General features: G+C 39.3%; 2 protein-coding genes across 7 annotated transcripts in view; both read right to left on the bottom strand.

Annotated features, from left to right (window-relative positions):
• Positions 1-828: 828 nt before the first annotated feature.
• The window catches only part of LOC113041936 (vascular endothelial growth factor receptor 1-like), a 39,516-nt gene continuing 16,934 nt past the window's right edge, over positions 829-23,410 (bottom strand). For 2 of the 4 annotated variants that reach the window (XM_026200521.1, XM_026200522.1), the window contains 21 exons: positions 23,257-23,404; positions 11,588-11,708; positions 10,714-10,822; positions 9,766-10,071; positions 7,439-7,585; positions 7,220-7,351; positions 6,144-6,250; positions 5,928-6,063; positions 5,742-5,846; positions 5,511-5,624; positions 4,755-4,843; positions 4,102-4,231; positions 3,289-3,386; positions 3,075-3,197; positions 2,889-3,000; positions 2,588-2,687; positions 2,382-2,487; positions 2,175-2,284; positions 1,910-1,976; positions 1,736-1,827; positions 829-1,438 (listed from right to left, as the gene is read on the bottom strand). In XM_026200521.1, coding sequence (XP_026056306.1) covers positions 1,282-1,438; positions 1,736-1,827; positions 1,910-1,976; positions 2,175-2,284; positions 2,382-2,487; positions 2,588-2,687; positions 2,889-3,000; positions 3,075-3,197; positions 3,289-3,386; positions 4,102-4,231; positions 4,755-4,843; positions 5,511-5,624; positions 5,742-5,846; positions 5,928-6,063; positions 6,144-6,250; positions 7,220-7,351; positions 7,439-7,585; positions 9,766-10,071; positions 10,714-10,822; positions 11,588-11,708; positions 23,257-23,404 — 2,609 coding nt within the window. In that variant the 3' untranslated portion in view covers positions 829-1,281. Of the gene's footprint in view, positions 1,439-1,735; positions 1,828-1,909; positions 1,977-2,174; positions 2,285-2,381; positions 2,488-2,587; positions 2,688-2,888; positions 3,001-3,074; positions 3,198-3,288; positions 3,387-4,101; positions 4,232-4,754; positions 4,844-5,510; positions 5,625-5,741; positions 5,847-5,927; positions 6,064-6,143; positions 6,251-7,219; positions 7,352-7,438; positions 7,586-9,765; positions 10,072-10,713; positions 10,823-11,587; positions 11,709-12,531; positions 14,018-23,256; positions 23,405-23,410 lie in introns of those variants that run through there. The other 2 variants (XM_026200523.1, XM_026200524.1) reach the window with 2 other exon arrangements.
• Positions 14,618-21,687, bottom strand: LOC113041935 (uncharacterized). 3 transcript variants are annotated; one of them, XM_026200518.1, is made up of 4 exons: positions 21,455-21,687; positions 21,197-21,332; positions 14,806-21,139; positions 14,618-14,683 (listed from the first exon to the last, which is right to left on the bottom strand). In XM_026200518.1, exons 2-3 carry the CDS (start codon positions 21,307-21,309, stop codon positions 15,127-15,129), a joined length of 6,126 nt encoding a protein of 2,041 aa, XP_026056303.1. In that variant the 5' UTR covers positions 21,310-21,332; positions 21,455-21,687; the 3' UTR covers positions 14,618-14,683; positions 14,806-15,126. The 3 variants fall into 3 exon arrangements, with proteins under 3 accessions (XP_026056303.1, XP_026056305.1, XP_026056304.1); XM_026200520.1 differs by having other exon boundaries at positions 14,806-21,332; XM_026200519.1 differs by having other exon boundaries at positions 21,197-21,687.

Here is a 23,410-nt window from a genome sequence, read left to right on the forward strand (position 1 = left end):
TTTAATCGGTTATATGGATCAAAAGTGACTGTTAAGACATTTCTAATGCTGCAAAAGATTCTATTTCATATAAATGATTTTTTGAATTTGAATTTCAAATAAAGCTGAAAATATTCTCATGGTTTACACAAACATATTTAGCAGCACAACTGTTTTCAACATTGACAATAATGTTTATTGAGCAGCAAATCAGCATATTAGAATTATTTCTGAAGGATCGAGTGACACTGTAACTGGAGTAATGGCTGCTGAAAATTCAGTTTTGCTAACACTGGAACAAATTACATTTTAAAATATATTAAAATAGAAAATACTTTAAGTAGTCATATCTCACAATTGTACTTTTTTTTTTTTACAGACCCCAAAATTATAAAGTGTTTTTTTTTTCATTTAATGCTAAGATATATATATATATATATATATTTCTAATTAAAATGTATTTTATTCTAGCAAAACTAAAAAGTCCTGTTTTACAGGCTTTGTGCATTGGCAGTGTCATGTAAAAATATTTTGCTTTGGCTCTAGATCTGAAATCTGTAATTTCATTCTTTTACAGCATTAAATACATATATATATATATATATATATATATATATATATATATATATACTATAATATTTTCAGAGGTTACTATTAAGGTACTGAATGTAAAAAGATCCAGCGTAAGGTGAACGTTTCCAGCATATGGCTTGCAGCACATGAAATGTGCTCTGCAGTTAAACATTTGGTACCTACCTACAAGCAGTGATTGTAATAAATGCTTTTCATAAAAAATAGCTACTCTGTGACTACTAAAACACAACTAAAGTGGTACAGATTACCAGTGGCTTCAAAGAAGGTATACAGATATGAGATAAGTTTAAAAACAAAAGCGCTGAAATGCTAGTTGCCAACAAGATAGTAACGCTGCAGACAAAAGTCAAGAAACACATGAAAATTCCCAGGCCTGATTAATCCCAATTAACTCCTTAAAAAGAAATGTCCATATTTTTCTTAATGTTATAACTGGCTAAAAATTGCTTTAAGTGTAATCTCTAAAAAATGTCTAATTGTTCTTTTTTAAAATCCTTAATCAGTAATTATGATTGATTAAGAAAATCACAGAAGTTCCTTGGGTAAAGAGGGTGGAATGTGCAGAGATTCAGTCAGAAACACTGGTTTAACAGGACAAACATTGCATAATAAGGTACTGAAAGCAAAAGAGTTGAGATAAGCAGTGTTTTTGTGGTGGTGGTAACGGATGTTGACTTGTGTTTACAGGTCGCTTGGCTGACGCAAGTGTTAGAAACAGGGGTAGAGGAGAGCAGCTTCATAGTCTGGCGGGGGAGAGCAGCACCTCTCTGAGGAACACACCGGAGGAACCTCCCTCTGATGACAACAGGGGGCGCTATTCATACAAGGCAGCTTCATGTGCTGGTTTTCACCTTTAGAGAAGAACCTGCAACAACAAAAGGCAGTGACCTTATTTTATGTAACTAATAAGATTTAACATAATGCTCATTTTTTTCACACGTTTATTTTAACAATTTTTGGGAACATAAGTTTCATCTCGAAGCTGAAATAGTTCAGAACAACAGCATTAATCTTATAAATGTTTCTACTATCGATTTAAAGCATCACTGCTGAATAAAAGTGCTATATAAAAAGTCCTAAAATAAATGATCTTACTAACTCCCAGGACTAACTTTTTAATGGTTATGTAACAGATCATGGAAGCCAATGTCATGACACCTACTTAGTGATGTTTTGGGTTTTAAATCTGTCCGTCCACTTCACCCGAATCAGCTCTTCAGACGGGAGAACCATTCCACTGTCAGACTGGTTGTCCTAAAGTAAGTAAAAAAAAAACAAAAAAAACTGTCAATCTCGACAACTTCACCCAAGTGAAGTATAATTTTAAAACACTTACATCAGGGATTTCTTTGTGTAGATCCTCAAAAGTGCTGATGGCTTTGATTTTCCCAGAGCTGCTGTAGCTAAAATACATTTAAAACATTTTATTATTTATATTTATGATATTTCCTTTAATAATTAATTCGAGAAGTTCCACTTATTTTCATTTAATATTTATAAGGGTATTTTTTGAACACACTTTTGAATTGTAAATAATTGTATTTCACGTGTAATTATTATACATATTCAGTTAACATGTTCACATATGATCACATTTGTACCTTGAAGTTCCCAGTGATTTCTGGCTTATGTCTTTCTGGACGATGTGCGGCGTGACGGTATTTCCTTCTCCAGAAATAAAAGCATTCAGTGGAATATAATCCTTTCCATCCTGTTTAAAAAAAAGAAAAAAGTGTGTGTGTAAAAAAAACAGAAAAAGAAAGGTTCCGAGCTGTCAAATACAAACAAACACATAAATAATGTCGCACCTGTTGGACACAGGTCTGAAGGAGGTCTCCCAGTATCTCCACAAGAGCAGAGAAAGAAGGTCTGTCCTCAGGGTTATTTTCCCAGCATGCCATCATAATGCTGTAACTGTCAGACAAATCCCACAAGCGGAGTATTAGCACTGTATTGGTTCATGGGGCAATGACTGGACAAGTTTAATATGATGTATTCAGCAGTGAGAACTGACATCTCCGGGGTGCTGTACTCAGGAGGACACATCCGAGTCCCCTGCTTCAGTCTGTGACAAAACGCCTCATCAATGTTCAGCCCTGGGTATGGAGACGCTCCTGTGGACCACAAACACTCTTACATGTCTAGTTTCCTAATCAGTTTCCCTCACTTTCATTCTCTTGCTATGACCTGGCAGAACAACAAATGTCTGTTCGATCATGCCATATTTCAAAGCAATGATGTTATGAAAAAAAATCAACTGTGGCATTTGCCAAATGCTTGTATTATCTGATGTACATAAAGAGTATTGACATTACCAAGTGAGAAGATCTCCCAGAGCAGAACTCCATATGACCACACGTCACTCTGAGCGGTGAAGACTTTGTCGAAGATCGATTCAGGTGCCATCCATTTCAGTGGTAACCGTGCCTTCAAGGCAACACACATTCATTACACAAATCTGACCCTTTTTTATCTTTGCTATATTGATGCATTACACTCACATCTCCCTTGCGCACATAGTCTGGGTCTTTGTATACGTCTCGGGCCAAGCCAAAATCACAGATCTTCACCACGTTGTTGTTGGACAGCAGGATGTTTCTGGCAGCAAGGTCACGATGGATGCACTGAAAACATGAAGAAGAAGAAAAAAACATGATTCAGATCAAGTCCATATTCATGTTCATATACCCTGATGCAGACAGGAAGGCACTTTACCTTACGAGAGGCGAGAAACTCCATTCCTCTGGCCACCTGAAAGCTGTAAGAGATCAGGTCTTCAAGCAGCAGAGGGCTGTTGGATTCAGGAAGTGAACCTGCAGAAGACAAACAGAAAAAAACCTTTAATGAACTGATCTAGTTTTAATATTGAGATCAACATTATATTTGTTTTTATATCACGTCATGCCAAATGTAACTTTAGTTCTTCCAAGTAACACAAAAGGTGAAATTTGAAGTTTTCAACCTTTTGTAAAATTTGTCTTTTAATGCTTTAGAAAAAAGAAATTTCTGCATCTCATCAAAAACAGTACAATTGCCATTTAAAATAACTGTTTTCTGTCAATTTTCAGCATCATGACTCCAGTCTTCACTGTCACATGATCCTCCAGAAATCATTCTAATATGTGAATTTGCTGCTCAAGAAACATTTCTTATTATTATATATTATATATTATTTGATAAATAGAAAGTTCAAGAAAATAGCATTTATTTAAACATTTAGCAAAAAATATTTAATTCATTTATTTAGAAATATTTTGTAACAATACTTAAGGACTCAAATCTGAATCCTTGCTGAATAAAATAATTACTTTTTTCATAAATCTTACTGACCCTAAACTTTTGAATGGTAGTATAATATAGCATATATTTTTTGGTAAACTATGTAAACTTTTTTGGTAACTGAAGGTCTTTTAGCTTCAAAATAAATTGTTATTGCACTGGGGAAAGATTGTCGTACTGTTCAACAAGTTTTATGGTTTATTGCACATTGATCATCTAAATGACATCATGCATGTGATGAAAGCTCACCGCTGTCCTCCTCTGAGATTTCTCCTTTCTCCTCACTAAACCCTGAGCTGGCATTGCTCTGGCTGCTGGACACACTAGTTAATCGTGCTTTAAATCCCTCCTTCATGCCTCCCTCCTCTTCTCTGCTCACCTGAATCAGACACACAACACATGAAGTGAGCAACTTCTCAGCTGGAACACATCTGGTGAATAACGCTCAGAACACATCAGTGTCAGGTAAATACAAGGACTCCACACCTCTCTCATATTTTACTAGACCCCACTGATCTGGGATCAGGTCTATCACTGAAACACACTGTTCTTTGTGTGAAACTTTTCTAGCGGTCATTTAAGGAGGTAAGCAGCTTTAGAGATGGTCACACAGAGGGAAGTATGACTCTGTTGTCTTGATGAACACTGCTCTGTTTATTTCAGAAGGAAATAAGAGAAGTCTATAAACATGACACCAGACATATATAGAGCTCACTAAACCTCACAATACCACAAACTGACAGTTCCTCACTCAACATACTGTGACATTCAGAACACTTTCTGAGTTATGTTCTGCAAAACGAATAAAAGATTGTAGTTCAGAGATCAAGTTGCCTAATAAATATTAAGTGAAATAAAACTGCTGAAGTGAAATTTACTCAGACAGACAGACACAGACTAACCCTGTTCAACAGGAACACTTCTCGTTTGCTCTTAAGGTACGCAGACAGGTTGCCAAACTTGCAGTATTCAACTATGATCATCAGAGGCCCTGAAAATAGCAAAACATATCGATTTAATGCATATCGAAAAACACCATTCCCTCAACATATACTATAAATGTTATATTTGTTGTTCAAAAGTTTGGAGTCAATTCAATTTTTTTGTGTTTTGAAAGAAGTCTATCATGCTATTTGATCAAAAATACAGTAAAAACAGTAATACTGTGAATTATTATTACAATTTAAATTATGTTTTCTACTTTAATATATTATGAAACTTCATTTATTCTGTGATGCAAAGCTCCATTTTCTGCATCATTACACATGTTCCTTCAGAAATCATTCTAATATGCGGAAACATTTATGCTAACGTTCAGAAACATCGCTTATTATTATCAATTAGTTAAAATAAACATTCACAATTTTTTTGAGGATTTTTTTTTTTTGATGAATAGAAAGTAAAAAAAAAGAAGTATTTATTTGATATAGAAATCTTTTCTAACATAATAAATGCCTTTACTGTCACTTCTGATCAATTGAATGCACACTCGCTGAATTAAAACTATTACTCTCTTTTAAAAGAAACATGCTGACTCTAAAATGGTATCCTGTTACATATACATGCACAAGCCAAACACATCTTAAATCACTTTTATAGATTCCCTATAGCATAAATACAATCTTTGAGGGTTTACAGAGAAACGGGGACATGCAGACCTCCTGGTTTGGTACATGCACCAAGAAGATTGACCACATTGAGGTGATGACCAATATGATTGAGGATCTTCAGTTCTGTCATCAGAGCCTTGTGTTCACTGGGCGTAGCGCCATCTGCAGGAACAGGACAGACATGACTCCTGACACTAATTGATATTTGCTAAATTTGCTTTTTATTACACAACAGGTGTTTTTAAGATTCCTGAGCAGTTTTAATGCTTATGAATATACCTTTAAGCATTTTGACGGCCACTGTGGTGCAGCTGGCTGAACTGCAAATGCCAAAAGCTGAGGCCTGCATTACTCGGCCAAATGCCCCTCGCCCCAGGGGCTTTTCTGGAGAGCAGAACAATAATCACATATCAGTATACTGCATAACAGCATCAATAAGACTTATAAAGCACACACACAATTTACCAAGTTGAAGGCGGTCACGTGGAAACTCCCATTGGGCGGGATCATACTGTAATCTGTCGCAGTTCTCCACCAGATGTTCATCCCCCGGATGCAGGATGATTGGCAGGTACTCTGCTTTGCCATTAGTGGAGTTCGGCTGAGAAAGAGAATGAGAATATAATATATATTACGTTAGAATAATATAAGAAGTTTTAACTGGCCTTGATTGCCTCTCACCTGTTTGAGTTTGCGAATCAGCAGTGTGAGAAGAAGCCAGAAGAGAGTGGCCACCACGCATGTACATGCTAGAGTCGGGATCTCCAGGGAAAGTGATTCAGATGAACCTTTCGGATACATAAACAAGTGTAGTTTAAAGAGAAGAAATAAGAGACTGGGACATGACCGGGATCACATTCATCCCCATGAGCATGACAGCTCCCTATAGGTCATGAGTAATGCATTAGCCCCTATAGAAACAGCTAAACAAATAACCTACATAAAAATAGGTAAACAGTTTAAGGGTTGAAAAGCCGAGGCCATCTGTGGGAAATGAAAATGGGAGACAGTTTCCTTCCTGGTCTATCGGAAGAGAACAGCGTGAACGTCTCCTTTCAGCACCGTGTTTAGAAGCATCCGACAAGAGTAAATAAGGGAGTGTGAGAAAAAAAAAAAAAGGCTGTGAGGGAAAAAACTGCAAAAAAAGTTAACTAATACCAACATAAAACTGTTAAAGGAAGTTTAAAATCTGGGGTCTGTAGAATTTATATTTATATTTTTGAAAGGAGCATCTAATGCACACTGAGGCTGCATTAATTTAATTAAATTTAAATACAGTAAAAATAGCATTATTGTGAATTATAAAATAACTGTTCCTATTTTAAAACTTTTCAATATAATTTATTCAGTAAAACTGAATTTTCAGCATCATTATTCCAGTCTTCAGTGTCACATTATTCTCCAGATATCATTCTAATATTCTGATTTGGTGCTCAAGAAACATTTCTTATTATTATCAATGTTGAACACAGTTGTGCTGCTTAATATTTTTTTATGATACTTATTTTTTTTTTGCAGAATTTATTTGAAACAGAATGACACTTTTGATCTAATAAAGTGTGTTGCGGCAGAACCCCCCCCCCCATTTCAACAGTAGTGTATAGACAATTATTTAAAAATGCATTATTATTTATTATTATTATTATTATTAAATTTACACTTGCCATAAAATGTCAAATTTTAAGTTATAATGATACAAATTAAAATGAGTAAATTTACTCTCAGGTTTTGAGACAAAGGACAACGCAGAAGCTTACTTTGAACCCAAATGTGGGCGGAGCTCTCCACAGACCCTCTCTCATTGGTGGCCTTACAGGTGTAAAGTCCCTGGTCTTCAACTGTAATTCGGTCGATATGAAGAGTCCCTTCCTCTGGGAACAGCATAATACCTGCCAGTAAAAGATACACGTATGCAATCTAATCACGTACATGGATACTTAACATAAATATTCAAAAAGCAGGTTTTCTAGTCTCACCAGACACCTGTTGCAGCTTTCTCTGGTCCTTATACCATGTGATCTGGGGGTGTGGAATTCCCCGAGAGGGGCAGCGGAGAGTGACTGATTTGCTTACGTTAACACTGTGATCACTCAGATTTCGCAGCAGCACCGGTGCCTGCAGAACTGGATAGTGTGAGACAAAAGGGCTCGGGGTCAGGGGTCATTACGCATGATGTTCCACGTCGACTGAATCAGTTTAATCAAAAATGATCAAAAACTCCCCTAGGGAGACTGACGGATATCACAGCAATCACATGAAGCACTTAGCATTACACGTCCGCCTTATAAAGCAGTTGAGTGATTTAAGGGTGACGCGGGTTGCTATTGTTACAGAAGTGTGAATAGACTGCGAGTCGTATTTCTTTCATTACAGATCGAGGCCTGGAATGTTTGAATTGCAGCCATGGGATTTGTGCCATTCAGTGAAATCCCTCTGTTTGTCTTAATGACACATTCAGCATATCACAGACTCGACTGATATTTCCGGGTTAGCTGGCCAAGGTTTGGCTGTTGCTATTGCTTTGGCTGTTGAAAGTTTTACAGTGTAGTCTAAAATGTATGTAGATTAATATAAGACAGAGCATCGCAGGTTAATGTGTCTGGAACTTAATTTACATACAACAAAACTCCCTGAGGTGTTCGTCACATATACCACTCTAGAAAAAGAGGAGAATAATGCGTTTAAATGTCTGCTTCATATTTTCCCCCTGGACACAATTGATTATTGTCCCTTTCCTCGTTCTGTGACAGTGGCTGATTGGCTGATTGTTCTTTGGCCATGTGAAGCAGTCTGTAAATGTGGCATAGTGGGAAGTGCCATTGTGTGCTCTTCCTCCTTACTAGAACTCATTCCCACACCAAAGAGGTTCTGCTTCACACAGCCTTGGAGAGAAGGGCTACAGGAAGCTCTGGGACCCACTTCCTAAGGACCCCTTTTGCTTTGTCTTTCTCCTTCTCTTTTCGTTTCTCTTTCCGCCTCTGTCTCTGAATGTGTGGGTGTCCAAAAACACATCCTTACGTGACTTAAAATCAGTGTCTAAGAGATGGCTCTGATGGCTTCTGACTGTGTTGTGACCTGCAATAACCTGCTATTTCTGATTTGTTTGCATTTGTTAGCATATGTAAATGCACAGATGATACAGTAATATGGCATATGACCATGAATACTGAGGTGTCCTTTTTTAAGTATGAGACACAAATACCTAGTTTTTGATGTAATAGAGATTTGACCGCATTCGTAAAAGCCTTATCAGATATGTTTAAAACTATTATTTATTATAAAAAAAACATGTTGAACTATTTTTAATGACCAGGAATGTATCCCACATTTTGCATACAAACCTCTTACTATGTGTTTTCTCCCAGTTACAAAAAATGTAAACTATACAGACCAATTCAGAGTAGACGTCACAGTTAGGTCACTTGCAGCTGCGTGCGCATAGCGGTTGCAAAAAAACACTGGGAACAAGTGGAGGTAAATGGGTAAAATCCATGGAATAAGAAAAATATATATATTTTGATGTCAAGATCGGAATGCACATCATTTTTTAGAGAATACTGTTGTCAAAGATAAGTATTGTAAGTATTGGCTATTAGTATTGGCTTAATTTGAAAAGGTTAATCAACCCTGTTACGGTAAGATACCATAAGAAAAAATATTACAATATTTGTATTACCTAATGGAAAATGTTAATTACTAATATTGGACATTTTTAAACTGTTGTATAATTGTTTAGTAATATTTATAAAAAAGAATATAGATTTTTGTTTGCAATTACAGGGAAAATTCTGGACAATTAAAAAAAAATAATAATAATAATAAATGCAATTTTAAAATAAATGAATAAATAAATAATAATAACAATAACAATATTTCAAGATGTGTAGGAAGAAATATTACTTAAAATTAAATTTCAGACCCTATTTTGTACCCCTTAAAGTGCTAAAAGTTCTGCTTTCAATAAAAAAAAAAATTGCTTATTTTTTGTTTTAAAACACTTTTCTTGTTAATGCTGATAAGTAATAGATTAAAAAAATGCTGATAAGTAATAGATTCTACACATTATATATCAACTCCTATTATGGTAATTTAGTTTTTTAGGGTTCATCAATATTTAATTATATAGAAAAGAGCAGCGAAGACTTTTCGTTATATATATCCATACTGTGCTCTATGCAACAAAGAAAGTCTGGAACAACATGAGGGTGAGTCAAAGATGACAGAATGTTCATGTCCTGATAAACTATCCCTTTACAGAGCATGAATGTGTGTGTGTTGATCACAATGACTCTTAAAGACACACCTGTGACCTCCACGGTTGTATCTAGGTGGGTATGTTCTCCTGTAAGCAGGTGTGTGGCTGAACAGCGGTATGTTCCCGAATCCTGTGCAGTCACATTCTTCAGCAGAAGCTCCAGAGTGTGAGAGAACTGCCCCTCTTTGAGCTCCCCGCGGAGATCTGAAGCTCCCTCTGATGTGGTGGATTGATTCGTAAATCTATACCATGACAGGTCTGAATAGAGGTGCCTATTGGCTATACAGACCAGATGGAGGTCCCCTCCCTCTCTGGGCTCTTCCTCCAAAGACACGATTAGGCCTCCTTTGACATCTGTGATGGTGGACAAAAGCAGATTCAGTTTCCACTTCCTCTGCATAAAACCTCGATACAGTGAGACAGAATACATGCAGACCTCCTGGCAACAACCAAGTTTTATTTGAGGCTTTCAAACAAAAAACAGCCTAGAGAAACCATTTTGGAAGTGTTGACCAAGCAGCATTTTTCGTAACCTTTGATGACAATGTTGAATAGCCATTGTCAGTACAAGTAGCAATAAGACGCTAGTGTAAAGGCGCGTTATTTACTTTAGCTTTTTGAAATTTCCCGTGGAAACCACTTGAGGGTTTCCTGATGGAAGATAATGTTTATCTTTCCCAAACACCACCAGTGTTCTCCAAATAATGCACCGCACGAGGATGCAGTATGATAAGAGCCACAGGTTCCTGTTCACTCCTCCACCCTGTCGCTATGACAACAGCCAGGATGGGCTTCATCCACTGTGGCCGAAATTAGCACAGCTTGAAACCAAACCCTCGAAAACAAGGGGACGGAGGAGTGCGGGATTAGAGGAAGAAAGGGAAGGAGTGAAAGGGAGGGAGTATGAGAGAAAAATATATGAAGAACGAGGTAAAATATTTGGATGTTGAGGTTTAAGTATCTTTTAAAATTTAGTTATGTATATACACAAAGTACCTGTGACATAGAAACTGATGTCTAGTTCATCTCTGCCCATTAAGTTTGATGCAACACAGCGATAGATGCCAGATATCAATGCTTCGCCAACTGTCAGAACTCCTACAGTCTGTGGAAACACACACACACATTTCAATACACTATATCAGCATCTCACTCCATGTTTTATAATAAAAAGAGGTTTTAATATTTATCAAAATGATATTGGTTAAGATCTAGGGTTGGTTAGGGTTCATAGTCAAAAGGCATATACTGTAATCAACAGATTCTGACTCCTGGGTTGCTCGCCATTAGATTCTTTTACCCACTTTTCTGATATAAGTAGGTTTTAAAATTGATCAAACGGACACTGGTTAAGACCCATCCTCATTCGGGATAGAATCCACAACTTTTAAGCCACTAAATCAACATGCCTCTCCACAGGTGTGGGGAAACAGATTTTGACATCTGGATTGCTCGCCATCAGATTCTATTCTCTCCATGTTTCTTATAATAGGAGATTCTAATATTTATCAAACTGATACCAAAACATACTTATTTTAAGACTCTTTGTTGCTATTTGCTATTGTTGTTCTAGCACCAACAAGAGAAGAGATTCAAGTACATGCATGGGGGATGGAGATGGAGTATTCTTGAAATAAATGATTTAATGTTGTTCCAGTAATCAGAGAGGAAGTACACCTGTTTAACCACCTACAGAACTAACTAGAATTGGAACTTGATTGTTGTTGTTGTCTGGAACACATAATTCCACAGAACTGAGTGCAGATGCACTCGTGTGAATCCCGGGGGAGTACTTTTGCGTTCTTGTGTGTCCTTTTGTGTATTCATTTCATCTGTTCCCTATGATCAGTCCACCCACTTGAAGACTCACCTTATTCTTCCCTTCTAACACTTCCTGTCTGTAGCTGACGGTCAGGATGGGATTGTGGGTGGACGTGACTTCTGTCTTCTCGCTGACTGCAGTCCAGGACGAAGGAGGAGGCTTCTCGCATCTTAGAGAGAGGAAGACAGAGGACGAGAAAGAGGAAGAGAGAACGACAGCACTCTCAGTTCAGAAGTGTCGAAGCATGATGTCACAAGACACAGATGTGTAGCGCAGCTGCGTTATGAAAGGGGAAGACCAGAATCTTCCATTCCCTGGTCTCTTGGGAATTCCTTTTTCACTGTAGTCAAATTATGGAATTGTTTCTTAGGAATTTTTGGAGGAATTCATTCTGAGTGTGTGTGTGTCATTTGTGTCAGGATATGGCGACACTCATTGGAGTGTTCCGTAATTAGCAGTGTGTGGGGCTTGGATGTGTTCCTTTTCCTGCCTGTAAATAATGTGAATGCCAAGCTTCCGAAGTTCCAACCTCTAATCCAATTTGCACACCAACTTCGAGGCATTTATCCCATTATCTTATCCATGCCAATTCTTTAAGGTCGCTAATCTTTGGAGCAAGGTTCTGATGGGCCATGGTGATGGGTATTTGTCCGTGACTGTGTGCCCACCGCCCTGTTACCCCTCCCTGGCTTTGACGACTCTCTCTGATTGCTCTTCCTATTTGGCTGAGACAGTGAGTGTTCTGTCCTCGTATGTCCCACCCTGATAATGACAACAGCACTTCTTAAACACACAGTCAACTCTCCCACGGCTCTCCGGGAAGAGTCGCTCGCTCGCTCGTTCTCTCATACACACACACACACACACTTACACAAAGAGAGCCTTCAAACGTCCATTTGTTTAACCACAAACATCCCCACTCATTCTGCATTCACACACATTCATCCATAACCAGTGTGCCTGTGTACAGTATTACGAACTGACTTCAGTGGGTCATTATGAAATCTAGTCTGTTTTATTGTCTAGAAAAGCATCAGTCAAGAAACAGTTTATTAAAGTCAGCCAATATTTCAGCTACATCTTTGCCAGCAGCTAGGACTTCACATATGCATTTTCTGGAACCAAACAGACCATATTGTACAAATAATACCAAGCGAATTTAATGTAAAAACAAATACATTTGATATAAACACATACATTAGATATTAAAATACATTTTTTTTTATCAGCATTCTTACACATTTGGTAATTACTGAGCTTTACCATAAGTAAGTTAGTTGTATAAAATTATTAAATATTAGAATCATATATTACTCATAGACAATCTGTATAAAAAGGGACAAATCACACTGGGAGAGACCCGTAGAGTAGAAACAAACACACAAATACTCATGCAACACGCACAAACACTGGCATACAAACAGGCAGGATATTCTCTTTCAGCACAGAATAAAGCAACTGTAATACACAGCATCACTGTGAAGTGGAAGAGTTTAACATAAGATGACAAACAGGATGACACAGAGCTTTTGTCATTTATTTACGGCCGATCAGAACTCCTACACAGCAGGCATTCTGGGCCAGGTCCAGTATGAAAAAAAAACCTGAAATTCAAATAGGAAACCCTCATTTTCTCTGCCCTCCTTGGCTCACGTAGAGATAGTAGATAGAGGATATTTTCATCATGTACAATCTGAACTCACAGCTTTTGTGGATGTTAGAACTACAACTGATGGTTTGGGTTTTGGAGCTGGAGGCTTGGTTCATACATCCTTTATAGTACCACTTAAGAACACAAAAAGCAAAAGCAGCACCAGGCAGTGTATTGATGTGGATCATGCTCAGAAAGAGGGAGAGCAGAAAAAACTGTCTCTATACAACAACAACAAAGAGGAATAAATTAGGATGTAGTTCCCGGGATGCAGAGATATCAGCCTCTCCGTCCTGTGTGAGCCAAGCTGTTCTGGATCCTCGTGAGATGGCATGCTTTTAGTGATGTCTCTGGGGTGGCTGGATAAGGAAGGGCACTGGCTGTTGTAGGGTTATTTGTGAGTGTGGCAGGACAGGTGAGGGGGATTGTGGGGGATCGGTAAAGTGGGGCAGAGGGTGTGTGTGTTTCTGTGTGGGATCAGGGACTCTCAAGAATAGATCAAGCTCCTGAGGAAGCGGACTGTGCCACGTTTGAAGACGGAGGGACAATCACGCTGCTGGGAAGCTGTCTCGCGTCGGGGAGGAAGCCAAACAACGAGAGGAAAAGCGCTCTGATTTTTCGCACAGGAAGCCCGTCTGCGCCTCCTGCCTGGCTGAGATAAGAGTGCTGCTGTTCCCATGGTCGAGCTCAAGCCCATCCAGCCGCTATCAGGCCGGCCCGGCCCACAACTGCTCTCTCCCTGGGCCTCCTCCACTGCAGCGTCAGGCCAGCCGCGCCGGGCTGCTATAAAGAATAAGGGCCTGAGTCAGGGTCCAGCCAGTCAAGACCTCTCAACAGAATGTACATACAATACCTTTCAATGATCAAGCTTTACAAAGTGCTTTCATTTTTTATTTTTTAAATCATATATACCTTTTGAAATTTAAGACGCGTATATCTTATCAAAATCAATATATATATATATATATATATACAGATAGAGAGAATCTACAGGCATTTTCTGCACCCATTTTAGCATAAGCTCCCAGAGAAAGAATTTAAACAAGATAATATGTGTTAAACTAAATAATAGTAAAATAATAAAAATAATAGTAATAATAATAATTCATCATGTGACAAAGTAAAAAAAATAAAAAAATAACTTATTTTACTTGTACTATTTTTCAACGTTTCTATGTTTTTTTCTTATTTATACTGAAGCACTAAAATTACTAAAACTTAATAAAACTAGAAATATTAAAAATCTAGGTAACACTTTTGTATAGGGACCAATTATCACTATTTAACTAGTTTCTTATCAGCATGCCTATTATTAACATAATGGCTGTTTATTAGTACTTATAATGCACATATTCTGCATGACCATATTCTATATTCCCAATCCTACCTGTGGCAGGCCCCCCGTAGAAGAATGAGACTTTTACTGATGGTTTTATGATGTTTAATCCTTCTTTTTGAACTATAAACCATACACCATATCACCAACGTAAGAGCTGAAATGCATACAAAACATGTGACCGATTAGCTAACATTGTTCACATACTGCTGTCTTACATTGATGCAAAAACGAACACATTATCAAGCAAAATGATCATATCTCATATTATTTAAATACCTTTTGCCTCTTTGGAGGGGCTGCAAATATGAATTTAATGTTCATCACTGCTCCGTGTTGAAGTTACTACCGTATTTGGGCTAACAAGCTGTATACTGAAACTGCGCTAACCAGGGTGCGCGCGCTTCCAAAGGAAGAGGGAATGCGTGTAACTTAAAACCGGAAGTCAACCATTTCACTATATAAATTTCAAAATAAAAGACTTTTCTATAACAAAATATACTAATGGTTATTTACACTCCCACCAAAATTATGAATGATTTGTTATATCAAGATAACAACAACGAAGAATTTTCAACAGGAATAACCATTTCTCGTATCTCATGAACATTCTAATATCAGAATTAGCTTTTGCACAGGACGCTCTACACTAGTGAGCTTATTACTGCGTTGACCTTTGTTGTTCAGTCTCCTGTCTCCAAAGGAGATTTTCACTCTTCGCACGAGTCCGTCCTTGCTGCTAATGGTCTCCAGGACTCTGGCGAGTCTCCATTCACCTCTGGGTGACAGTTCGTCAATGTCCAACACAATGTCACCTTCTCTTAGATTTCTTTTTGGTGAGTGCCAGCGCTGTCTGGCAATAATGTTTTGCAGATACTCACGCCTCCATCTGCACCAGAACTGCTCAGTCAAAAACTGCACACGACGCCATCTCTTTGCTCCATAGAGGTCCTCTTTTGAGAAGACACCAGGTGGGGGCAGTGTTGTGCTGGATTTCATGTGGAGCAGATGGTTAGGGGTAAGCGGCTCCAAGCTGTCAGGGCTGTTAAGATTGTCTACAGTCAGTGGGCGACTGTTTACTATGGCCATAGCTTCATAAAATAAAGTCCTTAGTGAAGCATCATTTAATCTACCATGTGCAAGTGACAGAGTAGTATTCAAAACACTTCTGACAGTCCTTATCTGGCGTTCCCACACTCCACCTGCGTGACTGGAGTGAGGTGCGTTCATCACAAAGTCGCACTGCTTTTGGGACAGATAAGTACTCAGTCTTTGAGTGTCCAGTTCACTTAGGGCAGTTTTAAACTCATTCTTTGCGCCAACAAAGTTTGTTCCCTGATCACACTGGATTTGTCGAATTTCACCTCTGATAGAAATGAAACACCTTAGTGCATTAATGAATGTGTCAGTGGATAGGTCTTCTAACAGCTCGATGTGAATGGCGCGAGAGCAAAAACAAGTGAACAAAAGTCCATACCTTTTATGTTGTTTTCGGCCTTCTGTAGTTACAAAAGGGCCGAAACAGTCCATACCGCAATATGTGAAGGGTGGAGAGGGCTCCAAGCGTTCTGCTGGCAGGTCGCTCATTCTCTGACCCTCCGGAGCCTTGCGAAGTCTACGACAAATGATACACTGGCGGATGAAAGAAGAAACGGTTCTGCTCATCCCGGGGATCCAGTAGCCGCTGGATCTGATTTCGTTTGTGGTGAAGCCTTTTCCTTGGTGTTTTACTTTGTCGTGACAGTGAGCTATTATGAGTTTAGTCACGTGATGTTCTTTTGGAATCACGATAGGGTGTTTGAAAGAGTCTTTGCTAGATGAAAGTCTCCCTCCGACCTTGATGAGACCATCCGTGTCCCTGAAAATGTCTAAGTGGAACAGTTTGTTGTGGTGTGGGAGCTGATTGCCTTTGTTTAATAGCTTTATCTCCTTTCCATACGTGTATTTTTGTACATCCTGAATGATGACATGTACTGCACTTTCTTGTTCACTCACTGTAGCCGGCGCATCTGATTTAACTTTCTTGGCCCTTCTTATGAGACGTGCTACAGCTTTGACTGCTTTGGACCATGACGAGAACTTGGACAAACGTTCTGCAAGGCTGTATGTCTCTGTAACATTGGTTAACATTGCCTGTGTTTTTCTGACTTCTGGATCACCAAGAGACAATTCTAGCTCTAAACTTTGTGGTGTGGGCAGGTCTCTCTCCCAGAGAAAGGAGGGGCCTGTGAACCAGTTAGACGAGAGAAGCTCAGTGACGGATTTACCCCTAGATGCACTATCGGCTGGATTCTCTTCAGATGGCACGTAAAACCATTGCTGAGGGTTTGTACTTTGGCGAATCTTTTGGACCCTATTCGCTACAAAAGTGTGGAAACGCCGTACCTCATTGTTTACATATCCCAAAACTACTCTTGAATCAGTCCAGAAATACTCTTTGATTTGAGCATAGCAGAGTTCATCTCTCAACATGTTACTAACTGAGACTGAAACTACAGCTGCAGTTAGCTCGAGTCTGGGGATTGTAGTTAGCTTGGTAGGAGAAACACGGGCTTTGGCTATTACTAATGAACAGTGGATCTCCTCTTTAACGTTTTTGGCTCTTAAATAGGTGCATTGTCCATAACCACTCGTACTCGCATCAGAAAAGTGGTGCAACTCTATTTCTTTAAGTTCTCCGAAACTAGCAGGAAAGTAACAGCGAGTTATGTTTACCTTGTCTAAGTTGGCAAAGTCACGTTGCCAGCTCTCCCACCTTGGCCTCAGTGCTTCTGGCAGAGAGTCGTCCCAGTTGATACCTTGATGACACATTTCCTGCAAGATCCTTTTTCCATGAAGCACGAATGGCGCCAGGAAGCCAAGGGGGTCGTAGATGGATGCAACAGTAGATAAAATACCTCGACGTGTTGCTGGTTGGTCCTTTAAAGTGTTATCAAATCTGAAACAGTCTCTTTCAACGTTCCATTTGATGCCTAAGGCCCTTTCTTGTGGCATGTCTTTGAATGTCAAGTCCTTTATTTTTATCTCTATTGCACGTTCAGATGGTGGGATGCTTTGTAGAACAGCAGGGCTGTTTGAGATAAATTTGTGTAGACGGAGCCCTCCTTGCTTGCATATCTCTGTGGCCTCTTGTGCGAGCTGTATTGCCTTTTCAACTGTATCTGTGCTTGTGACTCCATCGTCCACATAAAAGTCCCTTTCCATGAACTCAGATCCTGCAGGGTGTGTGTGACAGTGTTCTTTAGCCAAATACCTTAAACCATAATTTGCGCACCCTGGAGATGATGTCGCACCGAAAAGATGTACCTTCATCCTGTATACCTGTGGCTGAGTCTCTGTGTTGCCGTTTTTCCACCACAGAAAACTCAGGTAATCTCTGTCGCAACTCTGAACGTGAAACTGGTGAAACATCTTCTCTATATCGCACATTAAAGCAACAGGATGTTGTCTGAACCGAAGGAGGATGCCGGTTAGATTGTTAATCAGGTCTGGCCCTTGGAGAAGATAATCATTTAGACTTGTACCATTGTGTTTGGCTGAACAATCGAACACAACACGTAGTTTATTGGGCTTTTTGGGGTGATAAATCCCGTGATGGGGAATGTACCATCGCTCACCTTGTTTTCCTTCATTGTGTACTTCTTCGACATCATTCCTTTCGGTCATGTCTTTCATGTAAGCTATATAGTCTCTTTTATAACTTTCATCTTTGTTGAACTTTCGCTTTAAGTGTTCGAGTCGGATTTCAGCAAGCTTTCGGTTGTTGGGCAAGTGTGGCCTTTGTCTGAAAGGAAGAGGCATCTCATAGTGTCCTTGTTCGTTTTTCCTTATTCCTCCCTTGAGTTTGTCCAAAAAGATGAGATCCTCTTGTGAGACTGTGTTGTCACTTGCCGTTGTGTCCTTAAAATCTGACTCTAGCACATTAATCACGTCCATGGGAGTTACAATGGGTAATTCCTTTATTGTGATTCGATGACACAAACTTAACTGAGTTTCATTGAGCTCTGGTGCGGAGCCTCCAACGATACTCCACCCTAGGTCCGTGCGGATAGCATATGGCTCCTCACCTTCTCCTAGTAGAACTTGTCTTGGAGCTAAAGTTCTGGGACAGTTAAATCCTATAAGGAGTCCAACATCACAACTCAGAAGAGGTGGTATCTTATCAGCAATTTCTGTCAGGTGGGGCCATTGCTTTGCTGTGTCACTAGTGGGTATGTTGTCATAGTTAACTGGGATAAAATCTTTGGTATATGAGGGGGGTAGGTCGATGCAAATGTCTGAGTCATAACCCCTCACACGCATTCCAGTTACTCTGTGACTCTTAACAATAGAGTGAACACCCAGCATGGTAGTTAGCTTTAACTTTACGGGGTGCGTGTCCGCTCGTAGCTGTTTGCTTAATTCTTCACAGACAAATGTGCTGTCACTCTGTGTGTCTAGTAGTGCGTAAACTAATTGCTCTTTGGATGGGCTCTGAACCGTAGACACCCACACAGGAACAATCATGGATGTGCTACTTGACTGACCCACCTTAGATATGTTGAGAGCTGTGACTGCCGCAGTCTCATTTGGAGTGCTTGGAGTGGTGTTTCCATAGCTTTGAGACCTTTCATATGCCTTGTAATTGTCATTGTGCAGACAAGTGGGATGCCTTCCTTCGCAAATGTCACAAGTGTGACGATGGCGACAATCTTTGACATTATGACCCACCTTTAAGCATCCATAGCACAGTTTATTGTCCTTAACATATGTGCGTTTCTCTTCTAAGGGATGATCTAAAAAGTTAGAGCATTTTGACAGCTGATGGGTTTCATCTTTGCAAAACATGCAGGGTACCTTTACCTTTGTATAACTTGTCCTTGCCTTGTTGTTTTGTACCGTGGCTTGCGTTGTGAAGACTTGTGTGGATCTGTTTGGTTTTGAGTCTTTTGTGGACCTTTTCTCGTTAGATGCGTTGCATGAGTGTAGAGCATATGACGAAGTGATCGGGTTGCATGCGATCTCCGCTTCGACTGCCACAAATTGTGCAAAGTCTTTAAAAGAGGGAAAATCCTTGCCGTCCATAAGTGTAACTGTGACATGTCGATTCCAGCGGGCTGCCAGCCAGTCAGGAACTTTCTGTAGTAACTTTTGATTTTCCTCACAGTCACTTAGTATTTCTAGGCCTTTTACGTATGGTGTGGCTTGGAGACATGCATTTAAAAAGTCTGAAAATGTTCTTAATCCTTCAGCGTCTTTCGAGCTTATTTTAGGCCATTTTGACAGTTTGTCTCTGAAAGCTCTCTGGACGATAAAGGGCGGTCCATAACGTTGGTCAAGTTTTTGCCATGCGTCCTTGTATGCCTCTTCATCGCTGCGAAAGAATGTGCCCTCAAGACAATTTTTAGCTGGGCCTGTGACATACCTTTTAAGCAAGTGCAGCTTATCAGCAGGTGAGATGTCTTTGCAGTCGACAAGTGAAGAGAATGAAGCCTTCCATTCAATGTAGTTAATTGGATCTCCGCTGAACACTGTAAGCATTGGCACTGGGATTCTGTTTATAGCTATACTGTTTTGAATTGCTTGGGCCAACTGAGAAATGTCTGTGAGAGGCGTTTGAGTTACAATTTGAGGGTTTGGGTTGTTCACCGTGTGACTTGACATATGGATAGACACATTGTTTTGTGGCATTAACGGAGGTAAGCCACTAGAGGGAGCTGGCGCTTCATGAACAGATTGGTGGTCAACAGAGAAAGGAATATTGTTTGGTTGTATTTGCTGACTGTCCACGTCCATGTTCATTTCTCTGTCGTAGATCTCAAGTTTTGCGCGAGCAGCTTGCATTTCCTTTTCTGCCTTTAAACGCTCAAGTTCGGATTCTATATCTTTCATTTTTTTTCTTTGTTTAATTTCCTCCTGCACAATCTTATATTCTGCTTCCTTTACAGCTAACTCCGCCGCTGCATCAATCCTTTTGACTGCGATGCTTGAAGTGTCAGACTGCTTACTGACGCTAGACTGAGAAGCGGTGCCGTAGATGGAGTGGGCATACTGATGTGACAGTAGCTGATGAAGGCGCTGCCTTTCTCTACTTACATCGAAATCACCGTCTATTGCTGTTATACGTTCATTAAGTATTTTCATAATGTCCTTAGTTACTGCTTCACAAGAGTCCATTTTGCGTCTTGTTTCAGAGGATGGCATAGTACGCTCCCTTATTTCACTGTACACCTTCATCATGTCATTCAAACCCTTTTCAATATCATCGGCCATTACACACAACTCGTGCTCTGATAAGTCAGTTTTTAAGCTTTCTCTGGATGTTCTGATTAGCCCTTTCCATTGTTCGTAGAGACTCATCAACTTTCTGTCCTTTTTCATCATTTCGTCTTTTTGGTAGGCTAGCATTTTCTCCGTTAGCACACTAGGCCGCTCTGAACGCCTGGGTAACGATAACTCGGTCGCAGCCTCCATTTTAAGAAGTTCGGCTAAATGTTTTTCTTTACGTTCAATATCTTCCTTCAATTCCTGTCTTGACATGCTCTCTACATCTCCTTGATGTAATAAAACTCTCATTTCATTGATTTCAGTTTGTAGCTTACGTGTTTGCTCTTCGATACCGTCCATTTTCCGTGTCGTTGTAGCTTACTGACTGTGCAATTACCGTTGTTCTTTACGTAGCACGTGCCGTTCGATGTAGCTCGCTGAGGAGAAGCTCTTACTGTGGCAGGCCCCCCGTAGAAGAATGAGACTTTTACTGATGGTTTTATGATGTTTAATCCTTCTTTTTGAACTATAAACCATACACCATATCACCAACGTAAGAGCTGAAATGCATACAAAACATGTGACCGATTAGCTAACATTGTTCACATACTGCTGTCTTACATTGATGCAAAAACGAACACATTATCAAGCAAAATGATCATATCTCATATTATTTAAATACCTTTTGCCTCTTTGGAGGGGCTGCAAATATGAATTTAATGTTCATCACTGCTCCGTGTTGAAGTTACTACCGTATTTGGGCTAACAAGCTGTATACTGAAACTGCGCTAACCAGGGTGCGCGCGCTTCCAAAGGAAGAGGGAATGCGTGTAACTTAAAACCGGAAGTCAACCATTTCACTATATAAATTTCAAAATAAAAGACTTTTCTATAACAAAATATACTAATGGTTATTTACACTACCCAATACATAAACTTTAGAAATACCTTACTAACTAGTAATAAGCAGCAAATTAGTCATTTATTGAGGCAAAAGTCATTGTTACTGGTGTTAATAGCAGGAGTTGGACCTTCTTTGATATATTGGACCAAACAGTATTAATAATAATTGAATCATTGCATTTTTGCATGAACTTTCACTTTAAGATTGCATGAAGAACAGTTGGCAAATACAGGGAGTTTGTTGCATTATTCCAGCCAAAAAGACTTTTCCTCTTTGTGATTTTTCATTTCTAGTTCTTTTAGGAAGCACTCAAAGAATAGGCCAAGAAAAATCACCAATATAACGTGTCATGAAGGCAATACAATAAGGGGAAGCATGATCTAAAAATGGACACATTTTGAGCAGAAATGGCAGTGTCATACTTTAGTGTAACACTTTCAGGGTTTGATTATAAAAAAATATTGATGTGTGTGTGAGAGTCTATATGGGAGTAGGCTGGGAATGTATGTGAAAGGGTGTTTGTGTGGGATGAGCAATGCTTACTAAATTTTTCTCATGAGAACGGTGGATATGTAGTATATCAGACATTGAAGAAGGCATGGCAGGATGCGTCTGAGCAATCACAATAATAAACAGCCAGCATTCTGCACAGGAAGTTCATTAAATCATAGTGTTTAATTTAGAAACGAACAAATCGTGCTTGTAAGCACGGAACATCTTTTGAAGTGCTTTTTTCTGCACTTTCAACTCGGGAGTTAAATTCAGTTCTGTGACTGTACCAGGCACACATTCACACAAATACGAACACATACACTCGAGCGTCTACATCCACACAAAAATGAATAGAGACACACACATGAAAGGCCTTCTCAAGCATCTGTTCTACAGGCTAAGAGGAAACCCTGTCTGAACACATGCTGAACTAGACAAAACAGGTCTCTATTCACAAACATACACACACACAAGTATGTGTGTATGTTTGTGCATATAGACACGTCTCCACTCATATGTGCATTCATTCTAAAAATAAAACACATAAAAAACACTGTGACCAGGTACAGTGTGAAATAACTGAACTGCTTAAATATTTTCAGGACATTACGCAATGATGGAGAGGATATCTAACTTAGTCTAGTGTGGGAAATCCAAACCTAGCAAAACTGCATTGTCTCTCGTGTGTTTTTTCACCTGGATCAAATACTAAATTAAAAGTGACTGAACTTTTGGCCCTGACCCAGTATTCTTCACCGTATCCCTTTCCTCTGTGACTAAACGGCAACGAGGACACGATTAGTCAGTCATTTGGGAAATGTTTTCAAATTTAGAAAGTTCATTGTAATGCTTTCACTTCTTAAAACATGAGAGTGGGAAATAAACGGAGATTTTAGAGAGCTCGCAGAGGCCTCAATAAAACAAAGGGACCATAACCTTCCTAAAAATGTTATGCAAGTAGGCTACTTTGGCTCATAATAATAAGGTTGATAATAATGTATTTTATCTGCATTTCAATATGCGTTCATCACTGTCTTATTTTGTATTTGATACACATTTGTGTGTTTCTGAGTGGATTGTGAACTTACAGGCCTTTCGGAGGACATGGATGCCAGAGCCATTGTATTTGAGGTGGTGGGACACCGTGAGAGGTGCAGTGAAGGGCTTGTCTGCTGCCTCGCTGGACAGTCCCGGCTTGCTGAGAGGAAACTGTCTTTTCTCCAATCTGTGGCTTCACTGTCA

This window comes from Carassius auratus, chromosome 24 (assembly GCF_003368295.1).
Source record: "Carassius auratus strain Wakin chromosome 24, ASM336829v1, whole genome shotgun sequence".
In the NCBI taxonomy this organism is placed as follows: domain Eukaryota; kingdom Metazoa; phylum Chordata; class Actinopteri; order Cypriniformes; family Cyprinidae; genus Carassius; species Carassius auratus.

Bases quoted from the DNA above. Each gene is read 5' to 3' on its own strand.
- LOC113041935 (XM_026200518.1), bottom strand. From the start codon at position 21,309: ATGGTTTATAGTTCAAAAAGAAGGATTAAACATCATAAAACCATCAGT. The intron at 21,140-21,196 runs ACGGCACGTGCT...AGCTACAACGAC, and splicing joins TCCTCAGCGAGCTACATCGA to ACGGAAAATGGACGGTATCG.